Source organism: Hibiscus syriacus, unplaced genomic scaffold (assembly GCF_006381635.1).
Source record: "Hibiscus syriacus cultivar Baekdansim isolate YM2019G1 unplaced genomic scaffold, ASM638163v2 tig00111208_pilon, whole genome shotgun sequence".
Lineage (NCBI taxonomy): Eukaryota > Viridiplantae > Streptophyta > Magnoliopsida > Malvales > Malvaceae > Hibiscus > Hibiscus syriacus.
In genome coordinates, this window is record NW_024063020.1 from 1,243,371 (window position 1) to 1,262,487 (window position 19,117).

The 19,117-nt window shown below is 33.6% G+C and overlaps 1 protein-coding gene and 1 long non-coding RNA gene across 2 annotated transcripts; both read right to left on the bottom strand.

Annotated features, from left to right (window-relative positions):
* Window positions 1-3,133: 3,133 nt before the first annotated feature.
* On the bottom strand, window positions 3,134-19,008 carry LOC120155787. Its single transcript, XR_005519002.1, has 3 exons — window positions 18,654-19,008; window positions 4,386-4,395; window positions 3,134-3,261 (listed from the first exon to the last, which is right to left on the bottom strand). It is a non-coding gene; the product is annotated as an uncharacterized LOC120155787 (long non-coding RNA).
* On the bottom strand, window positions 8,337-10,528 carry LOC120155784. The gene is made up of 2 exons (XM_039167247.1): window positions 10,511-10,528; window positions 8,337-9,766 (listed from the first exon to the last, which is right to left on the bottom strand). Exon 2 carries the CDS (start codon window positions 9,743-9,745, stop codon window positions 8,561-8,563), a length of 1,185 nt encoding a protein of 394 aa, XP_039023178.1. The 5' UTR covers window positions 9,746-9,766; window positions 10,511-10,528; the 3' UTR covers window positions 8,337-8,560.
* Window positions 19,009-19,117: the final 109 nt, after the last annotated feature.

The window sequence follows — 19,117 nt, forward strand, 5'->3', positions numbered from 1 at the left end:
GTTCGCCCTAGACCTGGCCATATCCTTAACAGAACAACCAACAACCTCTGAAATTTCAGAAAGACAACCTCTAACAATTAAAGCTCTACCCAATTCACCCTTTAATGCCCCTCGTGAATTCTCCTTGCAATCCTGCACATTATTACGAACCTGCATAACCTGATTCCAGATCTTTCTATCATTCGACCTACAATAAATATTTTTGTGACTTTTGATTAATTTCCTTCCAACTGGAGCAGTCTTCATGGATAGAGAACTAGCAGAACTTGTTTGTGAACCAGCTATTGAACTTATCAACTTCAAACCAACCTCAGCCACCCCTCCATCTTCATTCCTGACCGACTCCTTAACTGTAACTGGTGAAATAGATAGACGACCCATAGATAATTGGCCCTTTTCTTGATCCAGGCCACTCAACCGATATTCTCCAAGCCCTATATGAAACCCAATCTCCTGGTCAACTTTGTCTTGCTTATAGAGATCCCCCCTGAACTTTTCCCGTTTCTCTCACTTTCAAAAAGGGCTTTTGACTTTTCCTGCTGAGAGGAGACAACTCTCTCGGATTCTGTGATATTACCAAGTTGTGTACCTAGGACCCATTCCTGCACCCTATTATGGGTTTCTGACATTTCCTGACAACCCACGTGACCTCCATGCTGCGCCTGAACATCCTCTAGACTCCAAACGGAGGATCTCTCCACCCAAGGATCTTCTGAATCATCCTCTTCAGCCATTTCTAAAAATTCTGGAAAGAAATCATCCCCACCATCAACTTTAATTTTTATCGAAAATTTCCTTACATTCGTAGTAATGGTAGTATGATCAGGGATGTCAAAAGGACTAACAACCCTGAGAAGCATCTGCACAACTCTACAATCAACTCTCTGAGCAGTTTCATCTTTTATTTTCACTAACTTACCCCACCTGGATACCACCCTAGTGAAGAACGGAACAGACCAGCAATTTAGAGGAACTCCTATCATGGAAATCATGCAAAAAGCTTGAGGTATACTTTCCTCATCCAACACAAGCTCCAACCTTTCAAACCAAAAAGACAAAGCTTCCCATTTTCCTTCCATCGCTAAATTCTTCTCCTCCACCGATTGGAACACAACCAGACACGCATTCTTAGCAAAACCCCACCTCACAACCTTTACGTTGATACCGTCATTCCTTAATGCTTTCTGCATAACATGAAATTCAAAAATATCTTTACAAATACTAGTAAGTGACGATCTAAGCCAGACCCTATCCTCCACCGGGATAAAAACATCCTTAGTGTTTTTCAACTCCTTTGAATTAAAATTACTTCCTTCTTGCACACCATCTGACTCTTTAAGCATCCCGACAACCGCTTCCTTATAAGACTTACCATCATGAAACTTATCCAGCATCTCCATCTTCCTCACCCTTCCATCTGGAGAAGGCAATCTTCCAGCCTTTTCCCCACTGAATCCACCATTCTTTACCCCATCATGGAACACAACCAGACACGCATTCTTAGCAAAACCCCACCTCACAACCTTTACGTTGATACCGTCATTCCTTAATGCTTTCTACACAACATGAAATTCAAAAATATCTTTACAAATACCAGTAAGTGACGATCTAAGCCAGACTCTATCCTCCACCGGGATAAAAACATCCTTAGTGTTTTTCAACTCCTTCGAATTAAAATGACTTCCTTCTTGCACACCATCTGACTCTTTAAGCATCCCAACAACCGCTTCCTTATAAGACCTACCATCATGAAACTTATCCAGCATCTCCATCTTCCTCACCCTTCCATCTGGAGAAGGCAATCTTCCAGCCTTTTCCCCACTGAATTCACCACTCTTTACCCCATCAACCCTCCCATCTATATGCCTCTTTGACCCATATAGTTTCTGATATTTGGCTACAACCACTGAAATCCTCCTCCCATCAATCAAGACGTTGTTCATCTTTTCCACAGCATTATACAAATCCTCCTTGCTTGCGAAATGGACGAACGCGAACGTATTGACCTTATACTTCGGTCTATTATTGATGAACAGAATGAACACCTTAATAACTTTACCAAAATGACTAAAACGAGCCCATAAATCACTACAACGCACTCCTACTAAGATTATCAACGAAAGCTGACCAAGTAATTCCTCCATGAACCTCACTAAAATTAGCGACAGAAAACTTGCTTTTGAAAGACTCACTCTCTCTCTCTCTAACTCTCTCTCTCTCCATAATTTCTTTAAAATCTTTGTAACTGATTTTGTTGTATCTCGCTTAATTCCTTGCAGCTTAAATTTAGGTTTTCTTATTATCCTTTGTTTCTTAGTATATTCTAAATTGTAGTACTATCTTGTAGAGTAAGCTAATGCTCACAATTTCCATGTTAATGCATTGCAACGTCTTTCACTTCACTAGATTTTATTGTGTATGTTTTCATCTCTAACTGCAATTCTTTTACTTGCAGACTGAGAGAACTAAGGAAGGATTTAAGCAGGTTATAAATCTCTGCTTTTATCAGAGCATTAAGTGTTAGATTAATGGTTAAACTGATTCAATGGGATTGGTCAAAATAAAGAAATAGTTTGATCTTAAGTGTAGTTGGAACCGTTTGTATTAATAAGAAATTAAAGTGGGAAGGTTTTAAGAATAACCTAATGCACTAAATATATAGGATTACGTTGTTAATAGGAAGTTAAAGAATTGTTAATGTGTCCTTTTTCCGTTTCCATCAAGTAACATAATTTGATTTAAATATCTAGATAAGTGTAATTATTTTTGGTTGAGGAATATTATGATTCTTTCAATGTAATACCGGATATGTAGTTTGTATTTTAACACATATAGATAACTTGGTTTTAGTTGTTGTGTTAGTTCTCAAACAATACCTAAGAGAGAAATGTAATTATGGAGAACAGAGCATACTCTAATAAGCTGTGCCTATTAATTTCCTAAAAGAGTTTCTCATCATGTTGATTTTTACTGCAGCTCATGGAGAAGGTGGTTCCAGTTGTGGAGCAGCAAAGACCAGCGTGTCTGCTCCGTAGAGTTCGATCATTGTAGTGGTAAATATTATTTTCTTGAGATGTGGGTAAGATGGAAAGGAAAATATAGTCTGACATAGAGTAAAGGAGTGCGGTAGCAGAAAGGGGATCTATTAGATTTATCTTCTTTTGAATAGCTATTCCAAAGCTGATATTAGTCTAGAGCATTCACAGTTTTTCATATGTAAACAAAATGAAAAGCTAAACCGGAACCGTGAAGGAAAGATCCCTTATTGCCGAAAGGAAGGGGGCATTAAGTTGGTTTTTGTAGCTAATTATCGATTGTTCCTCCCCCGGGTCATGTGCAATAAGGAGCAAAAGGATTTTGGACCAACCTTTTGACAAAAAATTAGAAAGGTCAGTAATGATCTGTTTATATTATTAGTCAGAGATGTGCTTTCTGATATCTTTGATGGAAATCATGTGCATGAATGATGCAAAGTGTTTGAAAGAAGATTGTTTATTGATGCTTCTTCCGACCTTAGCCTCTTTCGGATGCTCTTTTTTCACGGCGGTGATCGAACAGTTTGTAGTTTTTATTAAAAATGGGTTTTGGTCACAGTCCTTAGATGTTGTTCATGAACATCTAAAGCCTTTTTATCTGGTGGGAGATATGAATTACATTGGCCAAAAAGTTTCTTTGGGAGTAGGATACTCTAAATCTGTTGGGGAAATCTATGATTATTCATTGCTATTTTCTCAATGTAATGTAAAGTAAATATTAAAATAAGGGTTAATTATCCCATGTATACATGAATTATACTCAATTCTCAGTTTCATACATAAAGTTTAAAAATTCTCGATTAACTATATAATGTTTTTTGCTGTTAATGGGTATATCTATTTCCATCACGGAAGATGATGTGGAATCCTCTGACCTATAACAAATTAACAAGTGGCACTTAAAAAAATGATTTTATTTTTTAGGTAAACTTCATCATTCAACTATCTTATCACTCTTATTTTAGTCACTAAAGTTTATTTTTTTTAATTTAATTATTAAACTATAGAAGAACCCAATATTGATCGAAGCAAGCTTATCTTGTTTGACTGCAATCACAATTCCAAAACGCATACAAATCAAACTAATCCAACACCAAAAAATCCTAGAGCTAAAGAACCTTTTATCCCAACCAAACACCATCATTTTGATAATCGAGAAGTCACTGAAGCTACTGGAAGCGTTATCGACATGTAAAGAAGAAAGAGTGGAGATATGGTAGGATTTGGTGTTGTTAACGGGTTCAATCTCCTACATTTCCTTAATCTCTCATCCACCCATGAATCTCTCCACTTCACCAAGCAAGCCCACGCTCAAATCCTCTTACACGGGTTCACTCAAAACCCTTTTACAACATCAAAGCTCCTCTCTTTATACGCCTCTTTTGGGCACTTAACCAAGTCGAAAACCGTTTACGATTCGATAAAAGACAATAATGTTTATCTTTGGAACTCATGATCAATGGGTATCTCAAAACTTACTCATACATTGAAGCTTTTGATTTATTCCGTGAAATGGGCGTTTTAGTGTGAAGTATGATTGTTTTACATTGGCAACGGTTTCAAAAGTTGCTGGGGAAATCAGGGACTTGGTAGCGAGTAAATTGGTTCATTGCCAGAGTATAAAAAATGGGTTCGTTGTGGATATTGTTGTTTCGAATTCTTTGATTTCGATGTACGAGAAATGTGGAGAGTTTGAGGCGATGAATAAAGTGTTCAATGAAATGTGTGGGAGAAATGTGAGGTCTTGGAATGCATTGGTTTCAGGTTATTCGAATTCAGGGGATTGGAGATTGATGACCAAATTGTTGTTGCTGATGCAGAGCAATTGTTTGTTGGCAGTTAGGCAAATGTCAGCCGATTTACTCAAGGTTTTTTGGGTTAATTCGAAACATTGTTTATCGAGTTATGATACTAAGACCACCCATATTATGTTGTTTTGAAAAAATTTCCTGGGAAGAAGGAAAACCCAGGTTTGTAAATCAAAGGAAAACTTTTCATACCAAAATTTTGTGTTCACTGTTTCTTTTGAAATCAATTGGTTTGAAATTATGATAAGCTGAAAATTGATTTGATGATAAATTGGGAAAAGGACAAAGCATAGGCTCATTTAATTTAGGGTTAGGGTTTAAGGAGTTTTTACAAAGAATAAGAGCATGTAACCTATTTGGGGAATTTTCAAACTCTAATTGCATATTAAAGCAACCACATTAGAATAAAAAGTAATTTAAACTTTGAGTTATTAAAATATTAATAAAATAAATTTGAGTTATTAATAGATGTCATGTCATTAAAAATTAATAAAATAAATTTGAGTTATTAAAATAAGAGTAATTGTATAGTTTAATAATTAAATTAAAAAATTAAACTTTAGTAACTAAAATAAGAGTGAAAATATAGTTGAGTGATGAATGGTGTAATTTACCTAAAAAATAAAAAAAATATTTTTAAAGTGCCACTTGTCGTTGTCGTATGGTTCCACGTCACTTTCCGTGGCAGAAGTGTGTGAATCCGTTAACGGTAAAAAAATCATGTATAAAATTGAGAAATTTTAAACATTATGTATGAAAGTGAGAATGTATATAGTTCATGCATGAATGAGGTAATTAACCCTTAAAAAGACAAATATGAAATGAACTAAAGTTAAATTTGACTCCAACAATGCACTTTCTGGTCTTCAAACGCAAGCTTGCTATAGTTTTCATGGATTCCAAACAAAAGGTACACAAAAAATTGCTCCTTGACCAAATTTGAAGTAATTTAATTTGCTTTTCATTTCCATTAAATAAAAAAATTGGATTGATTAATTAAACTGACTGGAAAAGAATTTTGATTGATCAATTTGATTTTTTTTAGGTATATTTTGATCACTTATATTGTCAGTTTATTATATTTTGGTAATTTATGTTATAAATTATTATATTTTGGTCACTCGTCGAATAAATACATTATTCTTCACCAAGTTGGTTGCATTGCAGGCAGTGGTGGGGATCCTAACAAGTTCCAATGGCTATCTTTTCCATGGCTTTCTTTACATTGTGAAGAGAAAAAAGAAAATGGTTGCCTAAATTTGTTGTAAATTTGATAAAATCATATAATGTGCGGTAGAATTGGAATAATTTGAGTGATTAGAGGCTAAAAATAGTATTAATATTTAAGGTTTAGAGTTTTGTTTTTTTGGAAATTCGAAAATTTTAATTAGACTGGTTTGACAATATGAAATTGGATTCACTGAAGTCAGGAAAACAATACAGAAGATATTTCAAAGACAATCTGTCTGGTAGATCTTTGGACCTGTAAGTACTCAATGATTCAGAGCTGTTCCATAGATTATGGAATGGATTAATGAAGAAAAACAACTCAAGCCATCAATGAGCCCACGTCGTGAACATACATTGAAACATGCATGTTTCCGTTTCACACATATTTTAGAGAGAAATAAAGTTAAGAACACATCGAACATTAATTAACAAAAATGTAGATTGTCCTAATCTTGTTATTATCCATCTTCTAGATGATATGAACGATTTGAACCCATCACATAATTCGTTTCGATCTATCTATTCATTTACGTTTTGTTACATATTTTTTGTATGTCACATCTTCGTTGTCATTCCTCCGTCTATTGAAACATGTGGAATTTCATATCCTTGGATTAATTATAATCTATTGACATGATATCAACTTCATTCTCTTGACATGATCAGACCCATTTGATCTACCGGACAATCAGATCTATTATCTCACTGACATACTAATAGTAATCATCACTCTAGGTCTGAAACCGACATTAAAAGTCGATATATAAACCATCATGCAAGGCTGTTGAAGACTTTTAACTCTCTCGTACTCAAACTCTTTTTCTCTCCCTCTAAAGATCTCTACTATTCATTCTCTCTCTTAACCTATTGAAACACCTATGTATTTTTTCGTCCAAATCACAAGTAAACCGTTCAAAACCATCACAACGACTCCATTTCTCTCATTAACACTAGTAAAAGTATATCCGATAAATTTAAGATTTGAATCTATCCTTGTTAAGTTGATGGTTAAGGAAGCGGTAATGATAAAAAAATATGAAGCAAGCATGATGCATTCAATGTGGAAACAAAAGTGGGGGCAAAGCTGAGACCACCGTCTTGTCAACACTGAATTATTAGCCAATAACGATGAATGAAAACTGAGTGGACTATTTTCACCATTGAAACGATTAATCACATGCAGCTTTTGCCTTAATAATCCAAACCCATTTGTCAGAATCCTTTATCTAATCAGATAGGTTTAGAAAATACCCCCGAGTTTGCGGACAAGTAATGTGACCCTTGTTGTTTAGGCACACATCTCCTTCACAAATTTATGATTCTCCAGCTGTGTATGAAAGCTACCTAAACCCAAAGAAATCATCCAGAGCCATGGCTTTGATGTAGGGTATGAATATGTATTAGGCACGATTGTCCGAAAAATGAAAAGTCGGAATAACATAAATCGAAACCAGACCGGCTACGTATGTTAGTTAACACGAAAACTCGATTCGGATATAAAAAAATTATAATTTTTCTTCCAAAACCCAATCCAAGAATCCAGCTTGAACATGCATGCTATTGAGCTGTCATAGCAAAGCGTAAGTTTCAAGTAGGCAAAAGATACACAGATGACCATCAGCTGGAAAGCCTAATGTGTGAATTCCATTTAATGCAGAGATAATAAACAGAGTATCACATAAGCTTTCATTAAACAGGATTACCCCCAGATCGAGATGTTTATATAAGTGTGATAAATATGCAGACTGCAGGAGTAAATGGTGTAACTGATTAATACAATGAGAAATTGCTGTTTAATAAATCTTTTTCAGCTTTTGTATGATGTAACTTCATTCCCTGTCATTTTCACATAGCGAATTTAATGGTTAAAAATAGCCGACTTGACAAACCATAGATGTTCTATTGTTCTTGTTCTTGTTCTTGAAAGTGCACATAAATAAGGTCATCTAAGTTGCCAGACAAAAACCAAAAACAAGAAAATAAGAAGCTCATATTCGAATCGGGGTACCAGTGATAGATGAGCATGTGTTTATTCGAATCAGGGTGCAAGTGTTAGAGAAGCATATGTCTATTCGAATCAGGATACGAGCAAGCTGTGAACATATCATAAAATGAATCAAATCCCAGAACAGAACTCTTCCACTCCCATCTTATTGTTGCATTAAGAGGCAAAAATACGAATAAAGCAGCAGAAAGAAAAGTATATAGCATTAACAAGTAAGCAAAATTCTCAACATAAAATCAAACTACATAACACCAAGACTGTAGATTTACGACATTTGATTATAATATAACAACACAAAGATGAGCACAGCATCAGGACCAAAAAGATCCAACTAAATGTCCTGCTTTCTTTACACTGATTACACTGATATATAGTGATAAGTACAAGCAAATCTCTGTTCTTTTTTGGTTTTCATTCTTACCCTTTTAAATTTTTGTCGCGAGTGACTCGAATCCTTCTTCGTTTCTTTTCCATCTTCCACTTCATAAAGAATCAAGCCCTTCGGTTCGGTTTCGGACAATCCTATGAAACACTTCCCTAACCTGCTTTTCCAAGGGTTCTAAATCTTCTTTCATGGCATCCGAAACCTGCTTCAATTCATTAACTCTCTGCTTAACTTCCTTTTCCTTTTCCTCATTCAAAGGGAACTGCACGGAATCGGCGAGTTCGCCCAACAACCGAGAACACTTCTCCATTTGATAAATTTCTCTCAACAGTCCACAAGCATTTTTCCTATCCCTCTTCTTGGACTCCTCCAATATCCTCTCGTGCAACGAAATAATCGGAGCCGCCCACGGGAACTGCCTGGGGAAATTGAAATGAACTTGCAAGCCACGATCTTGACATGGAATTGCAGCCACCAATGCCCACATTACAAACAACAAAACACTACCCATTGTGTAAACGGGCATTGCAAGTCCATTGGTGGCCAAAACCTCGTTCCCTCGCGGCACGGCCAAGTTGTTCCCGATCGCCTGGAGCTGCCTGGCGGCGGACCACGACCTGGAAACGCTCCAAGACAATGACCTGAAATGACCCAAGGATCGATGGTGATGATCCTTCGAGTGACTGCTGCTATTGTTGTGTCTCCCAAATGAACGGTTCCGATGAGCCAGGGCTTGACCGGAATCCTTCTCGTCGAGCATCGCAATCGCTAAATCCACCAATGCCTTCCTCGCTCGACGGAATTGCCCTTCACCTAGACTTCTCTGATAACTATTATTATCACCACCCAAAGCACAAAGCACGATTTCTATAAGCTTCTGCCATTGCCTGATCTGTTCGATCCCATCGCGAATAGCGTTACAAACATCGAGCGCCTTCACGGCACGCTCGTTATAATCGGCGATCAAACGGTCCATGGGAGGCTTCTTCACCGGAGTTCTGTTGTTAAACAGTATGACCCGAAATTCCTCTTGACAACAGAGGAAAGCGTCGATCAATTTCCGAACCCACGGCAGAGAGAGCAACTCATCGGAAGGAACGGAGGCCAAATCGTGGAATCGGTCGGCTACTTGCCTCTGGAACGACTCAAGCTCCGCCTCGTTCGACGGAGATCCACCGATCGGAGATTCCATCGAGTGAACTTGGTCTCTCCTCAGGGGTAAGAATGAACGGCCGAGATTTGTCAACGGTGACGAACTTCCTTGATAATCCGTCGAGGGCATTATCACATCGAAAGAATAAATGAAAAGAAATCGATTGGATGGAATCGTTTAGGACAGAGAAATGGGAGAAGTGAAGATGGAGAAACCCTAACGATTAAAGATGACATTTTTATTGGGCATTGGACCTTGTTCTAAAACTCGGGAATAAAGAAACGGTCCGGTCTTAAACCGAGGTGAATTATTATTATTATTATTATTCGGTTTAATATAAAAATAAATATTTAAAGAATATTTCAAAAAATATTTTAGTATTTAAAGAATTTTTCATTAAATATAAATGTCTAGAGTTTTTTCTAATATATTTTTAGGTGTTGACCGTTAAAAATTTATTAAGTGACACGTGTTACATTTATATATTTTTAAAAATAATTTTTTTTAAAACAAAATATTTTAAAAAAATTTAGACGTGACATGTGTCACTTAACGATTTTTTAACGGTAGACACCAAAAATGTATCGGATAAAACTTTAAACACTTATTTTTAACGAAAAAACTTTTAGGCACCAAAAGTTAATTTTAAGTATAATTTAGATATTTATTTTTATATTAAATCTTATCATTCTAATAAGTATATTAAATAACGAGATTTATTATGTTTTTTCAGATAAAGATATAATTAAATAAATGTTAAAAATAACAATTTGAAACCATAATTCAATATTTTTTAATCAATAATAGTAATTGTTAATTTATCAATAAAACAAATATATTATAATTATAAAAATAAATCAAATTTAAATATTATCGAGCTCGACTTTACTTGAAAAAAAATTAAAATTGAGTATTATTTTCTAAGTTTGACTTAACTTCAAAATTTAAAATTTAAGTTAAACTCGATTCGAAAGTTCGCGAACTTAAACTTTTTTAAATTTAATTTAAAATAAAAAATTAAAATTCGACTCAAATTTAAAAAATTTCAACTCAAAACATTTTAAAACTTAAATAAATTCAAATTACTCGTGAACTTTTCAAATTAAATATTAAATAATTCACTTTAACTCGTTAATTAACTAGCTTTAACTTATTAAGAACTCATTTACGACTCGGACTAGATTTGATAAGAGGTTAACTTTGTGCCACGTGGGATAAGGACGAGGTCATGGGTCTTAGTTGGAGCGCGGATGCCGAGGGAAGAGGGAATTGGTCCCGCTCTGACGACCAGCAACTGAACTCGGTTCCCTTCTTCTAGAAACATTTAGATGCTGACGTGTCTTATTCTTCCCCCACCCAAATTACCAAATTATCCCCCTTTCCAGGTTGAGTTCGACGTTTCCAAAAATACCTTATTATTCTATTCAAAAATATTTCTTTTATTAGTTTATTATTCTATTCAAAAATATTTCTTTTATTAGTTAGATTTGATTAAAAACTAAAAATTAAATTTCAAATTAAAATCGATATTTTTATTGTTTGAAATCAACTCTGAGTTGCAAAATTGCTTAAAAAAAGGTTTATACGAATAATTATGAAATTAGTGAATTTACTCGTATTGTTCTCTCGTATTTTATTTGATTATATATTTATTAGATACTTTAAATTTAATTATATCATTCTAAAATAATTTTCATTAAAATTAACATAAAATTTAATTAAATAAATAGTAAAAGTATAAAATTTTACGTTTCCCCTAAAAAAATCCTTATAGCGTGTTTGGATTGGGGAATGTAGGATTCCCATGGGAATGAAATCCACATTCTCCCATTTGGTTAGCCCGAGAATCCCATTCCCGGTAATGTAAGATTACCAATAATGAATTTTTTGGGGTATATTACCGAGAATGTCATTACCTCTATTTTCTTAGGTATTGTTGGATTACCGGCGTTTTGGACTAAAATGTCCTTAAAAAAATTTTCTTTAAAAAATATCATTTTCTGTCATTGAATAATAAAAATTATACGAAGATTAAATTACAAATTTATTCTTAAACTATTTTAGATTTAAAAAAAAGTTTATAATTAAAATTTTATATGAAGTTCAATGGTTAAAAAAAAATTATCCTTTCATTAAACCTTTTTTATATTTTTAATTTTGTAAAAAAATTATATAAATTTTATGAATTTAAATTTTTTAAAGAAAATATACAAATATTTTCCTAACTTGTTAAAAAAACAAATATATAATAAAGACAATTTAGTCAAATATACATTCCAATAATCTTTTATTCTTTTAACCAAATATGATAATCTTACATTCCTGCTAAACCAACCAAACACAAAATACAATATTCCTAATAATCTTATTCTCACTGGTAATTTTACATTCAGTGAACCAAACGCACCCTTAATATCTTAAAAGAATACTCTTTAATATTTTTTTGAGATAAAATCCAAAAAAGATTATGCATAAATCAATGAGATTTTTTGAAAAGCACAAAATAATTGATAAATGGAAAACAGATTTAAAAAAAAAAACTCAAATCGCAGGCTTAGAAGTCAAAGACCTGCCTGTATTTTCATCTCCAAGAAAGATGAGATAAGCATGCCAAATTTCCCAATGCCAATGTCCCCACTTGCTTTTTGTTTTCAAATTTAAAAATCTCAAAAATTTCTATCTTTCTTAATTAATACATTATTAGGTTTAGGGTAAACTACACTAGATACTACCGAGCTTTAGGCGGTGTATCGCTTTTACCATTGAATTTTTAATTTTATTTTTTAATTATAGCATAGAACTTTGATTTTTATTTCAATTGTACCACTGGACCGTTAAATCGTTAACAACTGGATCGAAACGATATTATTTTGGTGAGGTGTCTATGTCGACGGCGTTAACCACGTCCTCATGCCGTTAAAGACTTAACGATTGAGTGATATAATTGAAATGGAAAGCAAAGTTTAGTGTTATAATTGGTAAAACTGGAAGTTTAGTGGTATAAATGATATAATGCCTAAACTTTGATGGTATTTAATATAGTTTACCCTTAGAATTATTTCCCAATGCCAAAAGTGGCATTTTCGCCTAGTGGTTAGAGCACTTCACCTTTCCCTCCAAGCATCAAGGTTTAGAACGTGATAGATATAACTATTTGATTAAATAATTAAAATTTTAAATTAAATTAAGAATAAATTGATAAAATATATAAATAATAAAAATTAAATATGTAATTATATTAAAATCATTACAAAGACAACCAACAATCAATTTGTTTAGTTGGATGAGACACTAAATTCTTTAGGTAAAGTCAGAGATTCAAATCCTGACGATTACAAATGAAGTAAATTGAATTAGTAGACCGGGCCGCCCTTACCTTTGTTGTGCACGATCCGAATTAGTTAATCAATAGATTCTCAACTTAATTTATTTAATTCGCAAATGTAATTATTTGAACTTTTGATCTTACTTAAAAGATTTAGTGCCTCATTCAATTGAATAAACTAGTTATACTATATTATAATTAAATGATCATCAATATAATCTACAATATTTTAAAAAGTATATATTTGAATGCAATCATATATATATATATATATATATATATATATATATATATATATATAAACTTTATGTTAATTTAAGAATGTATAAAATGTTAAGAATAATTTAAAAAATAACTAATTATTTTTAGGGTAAAATATATAAATAGTCATCGAATTTTTAGGGCGCTTGCATTTTGGTTATCTAACTTTTAAATTTATAATACAGTTATCGAACTTTTAATTCATTTTTATTTTGGTCCTTACAATTAACTCCTGTTAATTTTTATTGCCGTGACACTTAATCCCGTTAACTTTCTGATGTGGCTTCTTCTTTCTTCCTCTTCTTCCCACATCTGAACTAACATAACAGGGGTAGGGCTACACCATCATCCTTAGTTCAATTCATTGGTTTGAAGCCTTTCATTCACGATTTGCCTGAGCTTCTGGAACTTGACAACCTATTTTCTCCAGAGGGCCCAATTTTAGAGGCACAAAAGCAAGTAGTCGAACTGTTTGGATCATCTGAGACATGGTTTCTTATTGGAGGTACCACCTGTGGAATCCAAGCAGCAATACTAGCAAGAGGCTCTCCCAGGAGAATATTTAATTCTACCTCGTAACTCTCATATATCAGCCATGGTATTATCCGGTGTCGTACCCAGATATATTATCCAGAGTATGATTGCCATTGGGATATTACTGGTGGTGTTACTTTATCACAGGTTAGTCTCCAAAATATTCAAAGTTGTGTAGTAGCTAGCGTTCTACTTAATGCCTTTGAAATGGTTGAGAAAACTTAAGGGTAGATATTTTTACAGAGAGAGAAAGCAATCCAGGAGTTGCATATGGAAGGTAAAAAAGTAACTGCAGTTCTCATCTCCTCGCCAACTTACCATGGTATATGTAGCAACTTGGCTGACATTTTAAAACTATGCCAGTCTAATGAAATCCCTGTGATTGTTGGTTAGAAAATTCGGGTGCGCCAAGCATTGAAATCCCTGGAATATTTGCGACAAGGTTTTTAGTTTCAAAGGCCAAATCTAATGCATTATTGAAAAGCAGATAGCAAGGGCTAGAGCTTTGAATTTTTTGAAGGCATCTACATATTCTTTCTCTGTCTACAATATTCGCAGACATATGTAATAGCTCGTGAAGAAGTTTTCGAAATATTGAAAAGCTTCCCCACCAAGGTTTTCTTCAACGCCATAGCCAAAAACCGAAGAAAATAGAAAACGCAAATAACAAGAGAAAACAAATTCCATTGAGAGAATGCGTGAGAATAAGAAGAAGCTGCCATGTCAGAAAGTAGTCAACAAAGTTAAGTATCATGTCAGTAAAAACTAACGAAATAAACAACAGTGATTAAAATGAAATCGAATTAAAAGTTTAATGATTATATTATAATTTTCAAAAGTCAGGTGACCAAAATACAAGCACTCTAAAAGTTAAGAGACTATTTGTACACTTTACCCTTATTGTTTAATATATCAATAGTCACCAGTTGAAGAGAATTTGAAAGAGTGTGAAGCTCTTTTATTGAGACGGCAGCCACAAGTTGTTTGTCCCCAGAGCTAACAGCATTAATTATTTTAATCTTATATTATTAAAAAAAAGTGAAAATGGACTGCTCTGGGTTTTCCCACACGTCTCTTGTAGCTATTTTACAAACGAAACCATACTAGTAGATTTCACTGTTTTGAGAATAAAATATTGAGTAATAGGACAATGAGGTAACGTGAATGAATAGTGTAATTTTTTAAAAATAAATTATATAAATTTAAGTTCATTGAATGATAATAGGTGCTTAAGATTAATAATAAAAAATAAAAAATATTAACTTAAAAAAAATAAATTTAAACCATTTTAAATTTATGTAAAATTCTACGTGAGTATCTAAACCCAATGTGAATTACATAATTTTGGGACTTTTTATATATATTTTTAAATTTAGGGTCTATTCATTTCATTGCAATTAGTTTTCTGAAAAATATTTTCTTCATTTTACAGTGTTTGGTTAGTGAAAAAATGATGTCAATATAATTTATTTTCCTGGTCAAAAGAATTTCTTTTGTATTTCCTAAAAAATAGCTTACAATTTATTTTGCTGTATATCATTTTTCAAACTTTTTCATTTTAAAATAAAAATTTAATATTAATATATATTTTAATATCATTTTAATAAAAGTATCAATCATTAAATATATTTATTAATAATTTTAATAATATAATATAATACCTTTTAATGTTATAATAATATATTAAATTGTATCATAATAATTTTTATTTTAATAATATATAATAAACTATTAATAAAATTAATTTTAATATATGATAACCAACTTATGTTCATTATCAAATAATTGAGAAAATTTAGAACAAGTATTACTAATACCTTCATAATCAACTTAGTTTAATAAAAAATAATTTATTGTATTCGATATTTAAAAAAAAAAAATTATCAATAAGTGAAATAATTTACATAACATCATCCAAACACCATAAAAATGATTTTCAAAACTTATTTTTAAGAAATATAATTCATTTTACATAAATCATTTTCTGAAATATTATTTTCGTGAAATAAACAGACCCTTATTTGGGTTTTAATCCAGATCTTTACATCCGAAGTGCGAATCCTAACTTTTATAATCCGATTTTCAAATCATCGACCACATGTGAAGTTTACTAAGCATGCATTACATTAGAGAGTGTACTACAGTTGAAATCTATGGACTGAATAGCAGCAAAAGTGAAACATGAAGCATCAAGGATTGGAAGAAAAACACACTGCAAAGCAAACCAGAACATCGACAAGCCCTTGTTTGCAGACAATTAACAATTCCGTGCTTTACATTTACTTGTAATGTAGTTATCTGGCGTTCGTGTTTGTCGCACCCGGTTATGAATACCAGGATGTGGTCCTGTCTAATCTCAGACTGGTACCTGTGATCAAAACTCACACTGGATTATAAATATAGACCATATGGTGAAAGAACCTGCACTGCCCTTGGAGGACAGACCTCACAACTCGACAGTTCATCAATGGTGACGCTAAGGTATATCATTGCAAACTTTTTGACATCCACTCCTAACCGTGGCATCATTTAGTCATGAGACCATGAATTTTATCAACAGCAATAACAATAATAACAAAGAAAAAGGAAGGAGACCAAGAATGGCTGAAACCAATCATGGCAAACAGGACGGGCTAACATTGATGTCATAGCAGCCTCTCCGCCAAAAGTATCCATCATCAAGCAGGGCAGATGGATAGGAGCAAACAAATACCAAAGATCTAGTCTTGTACATGTCTTACATCTAAATGCCATTCACTCTGCATTTTCGACTAACTACGCATGAAGACAACAGCAGACTTCGACAACTCTAAAAGTGCAATCAGAAAGGGCCCTCAGATCTCATAGCTAAGCAAAAGAACTATCACAGGTAACAACTTCTCATCAGAAAGTGCAAATAGACAGATGAAGCGCACCAAAAATGAGATGATCAAAGTTTAATATAAGTGTCTCCAAGAAAATACATTTTGCATTTAAAGAAGACAGCTTTATCATAGTTCTTCTAAGAGAGGCATCAATGATTTGACCTACCTAACAACACAAGACCATGCATTTTAATGTTGGAAAAACTTGGGCCATGTTTAGACGAATATCATATGCAAGGGAAGCAATGTTCATAGCATGATAAAGATGGATTACGAATCATGAGAAGCCCTCAGATCTCATAGCTATGATCTGTCATTTGCAATTAATTTACTGGTTTTCGTTTCAAGCCTTCACCATACCAGCAGAGATGTCGATGCGAAGAAAGAGAGAGAAAGAGAAAAAGCTGTTCTGCAAATGAAACATAAATGACCAAAGGAAGAAGAAGAAGAAGATGCGAGTGTTGATGCTACTGCAGATTGCAAAGGTCCAAAACGAAATTCAGAAATTACTCCATTTCAATGAGTTACCAATCATTGGGCCAAAAAAGAATCGAGGCCAAATGAATTTGCCCCCCCCCCCCCAAAAAAAAAAAAGAGTATTTTTGAACATAACGGTGAAATATAAAAAACCCAAATCTTCAAAAGTAATCGTTCACCAGATCAACATCTGCAACAGTTATGAACGTGAATCAAACACCATTCCAATTACCAATTATCCTGAAGCACTGCTTGGAGCAGAAGTTATATATAAAAAACACGTAGACCATGACACGAATTCAGGTCCAACAAATAAGCACAATGCAGCCCTCAACCAGGCTGACGCTTCTAGATAGATTTTCAAACAGATCCTTGGTGATTTTAGTATCTAAAATTAAAGCAGTATACTTGAACACATACAGTCGGAAAAATCGGCAATCAACAAAAAAAACAATGGATCTCTAAGTAGAACATATGGAGACAGAGCCTGCAATGCCCTTGTAGGTCAGACCATGGAACTCAAATAGTTCTAAAAAACTCATTAATGGTGACATAATGGGATTTCATTGAAAACCTTTCCACACTACTAGCAGTGCCATAATTAGTCATACGATCATGAATTATATATATATATATAAATAATCAATAACAGTAACAAAAATGAGGGAAGGAAAATAAGAATATATATAAACCAATGATGACTAGCAGTATAAAGGATGGACGCCAACATTGATGCCATGGCAATCACCCTATGGTAAGCATCCATATCGAGCAGGGAAGAGGGATATGAGGAAACTAATTCCAAATATTGCCTGGTAAAAGAATATCTTTTTAAGTTTTAAGACCACATGGAAAAACAGTCATATAGGTCTTGCATCTAAACAGCATTCACCCTGATCTTTTGACTAAATAGGCCTGAAGACAACATCGACAACCCCAAAACTTCAATTAGAAAGAGCCCTCAGATCTCATAGCCATGCCAAAATCATGAATCGTTCCAGTAAAAGCCTTCACCAATAACTTTTAACACACCACCAGTAATAATTAAATAAAATAAATAAATGAAGATACACACACACATACATACACAATATACATGTGTACACGGGAAGAGAGAGAGAGAGAGAGAGAGAGAGAGAGAGAGAGAGAGAAGCAGGCAGTGTGTGAAAGCTAGAGATAAATTGAAAACCAGAACGATTAAATCAACTTTGAGTTTTCATCATTGGGCAAAATCGGATAGGATCTATATGAAACCTAAGGCAACTATTTAAGAACCTAAGCACAATGATTACAAAGAAAACAGATCTAACCAAGCAATATACCAACGCAATACATTTTGCATTTAGGTGGGGGGGTGACTTTACTACAGTTCTAAGAAAGGCTTCAAACAAAGTAGCATTCTAGTTTTGTAACTTGCAAATAAGATACATGCAATGGGATTGACGAAACTCATAGATCAACTTAGCTAGAATATTCTGCGATATTTTCGAGCTAGTGGCAGTTCCTCAAAAGCCTTCACTCATCACAAAGCGTATAAAGCTATATATCTACTCCATGCATGTAGGTATATATGTACGAAGTAGGGAAGGAGGTGATGATGTTGGTGACAGCGGTGGCACAAATGTGTCAGAAAAAGATCAAGGTCGAACTAAAAAAGGAACAAAACGCTAGAGCAGCCGCTAAATGACTTTTTTACTACATCATCGAGTAGTTATAGTGTGTGTGTGTTATTGAATTTCGAAGGTCCATTAAAGAGCTTCATGAGTTAGCTAGAGCCAGGTAATTGTTGGGGTTTGAGTTACCTTCTCCTATTTTTCTTTTCTCTTTTGCTATTTAATAATTATAATAATAATTTATGACTGGATTATTCAGTATATATAGATGATAATTTATGCTATATCGACTTTCATCCATTTTTCTTGAAGTATCCATGCTTGATACTCATATCCGAGACACATCCAAATAAAAATATAAAGATATGATCTTACAAGGATCCAAATACATAAAAGTCCAGAAATAAGTTGAACAAACCCCTGCCAA

Excerpts from the sequence above, each read along its gene's own strand:
- LOC120155784 (XM_039167247.1), bottom strand. The coding sequence starts at position 9,745 with ATGCCCTCGACGGATTATCAAGGAAGTTCGTCACCGTTGACAAATCTC.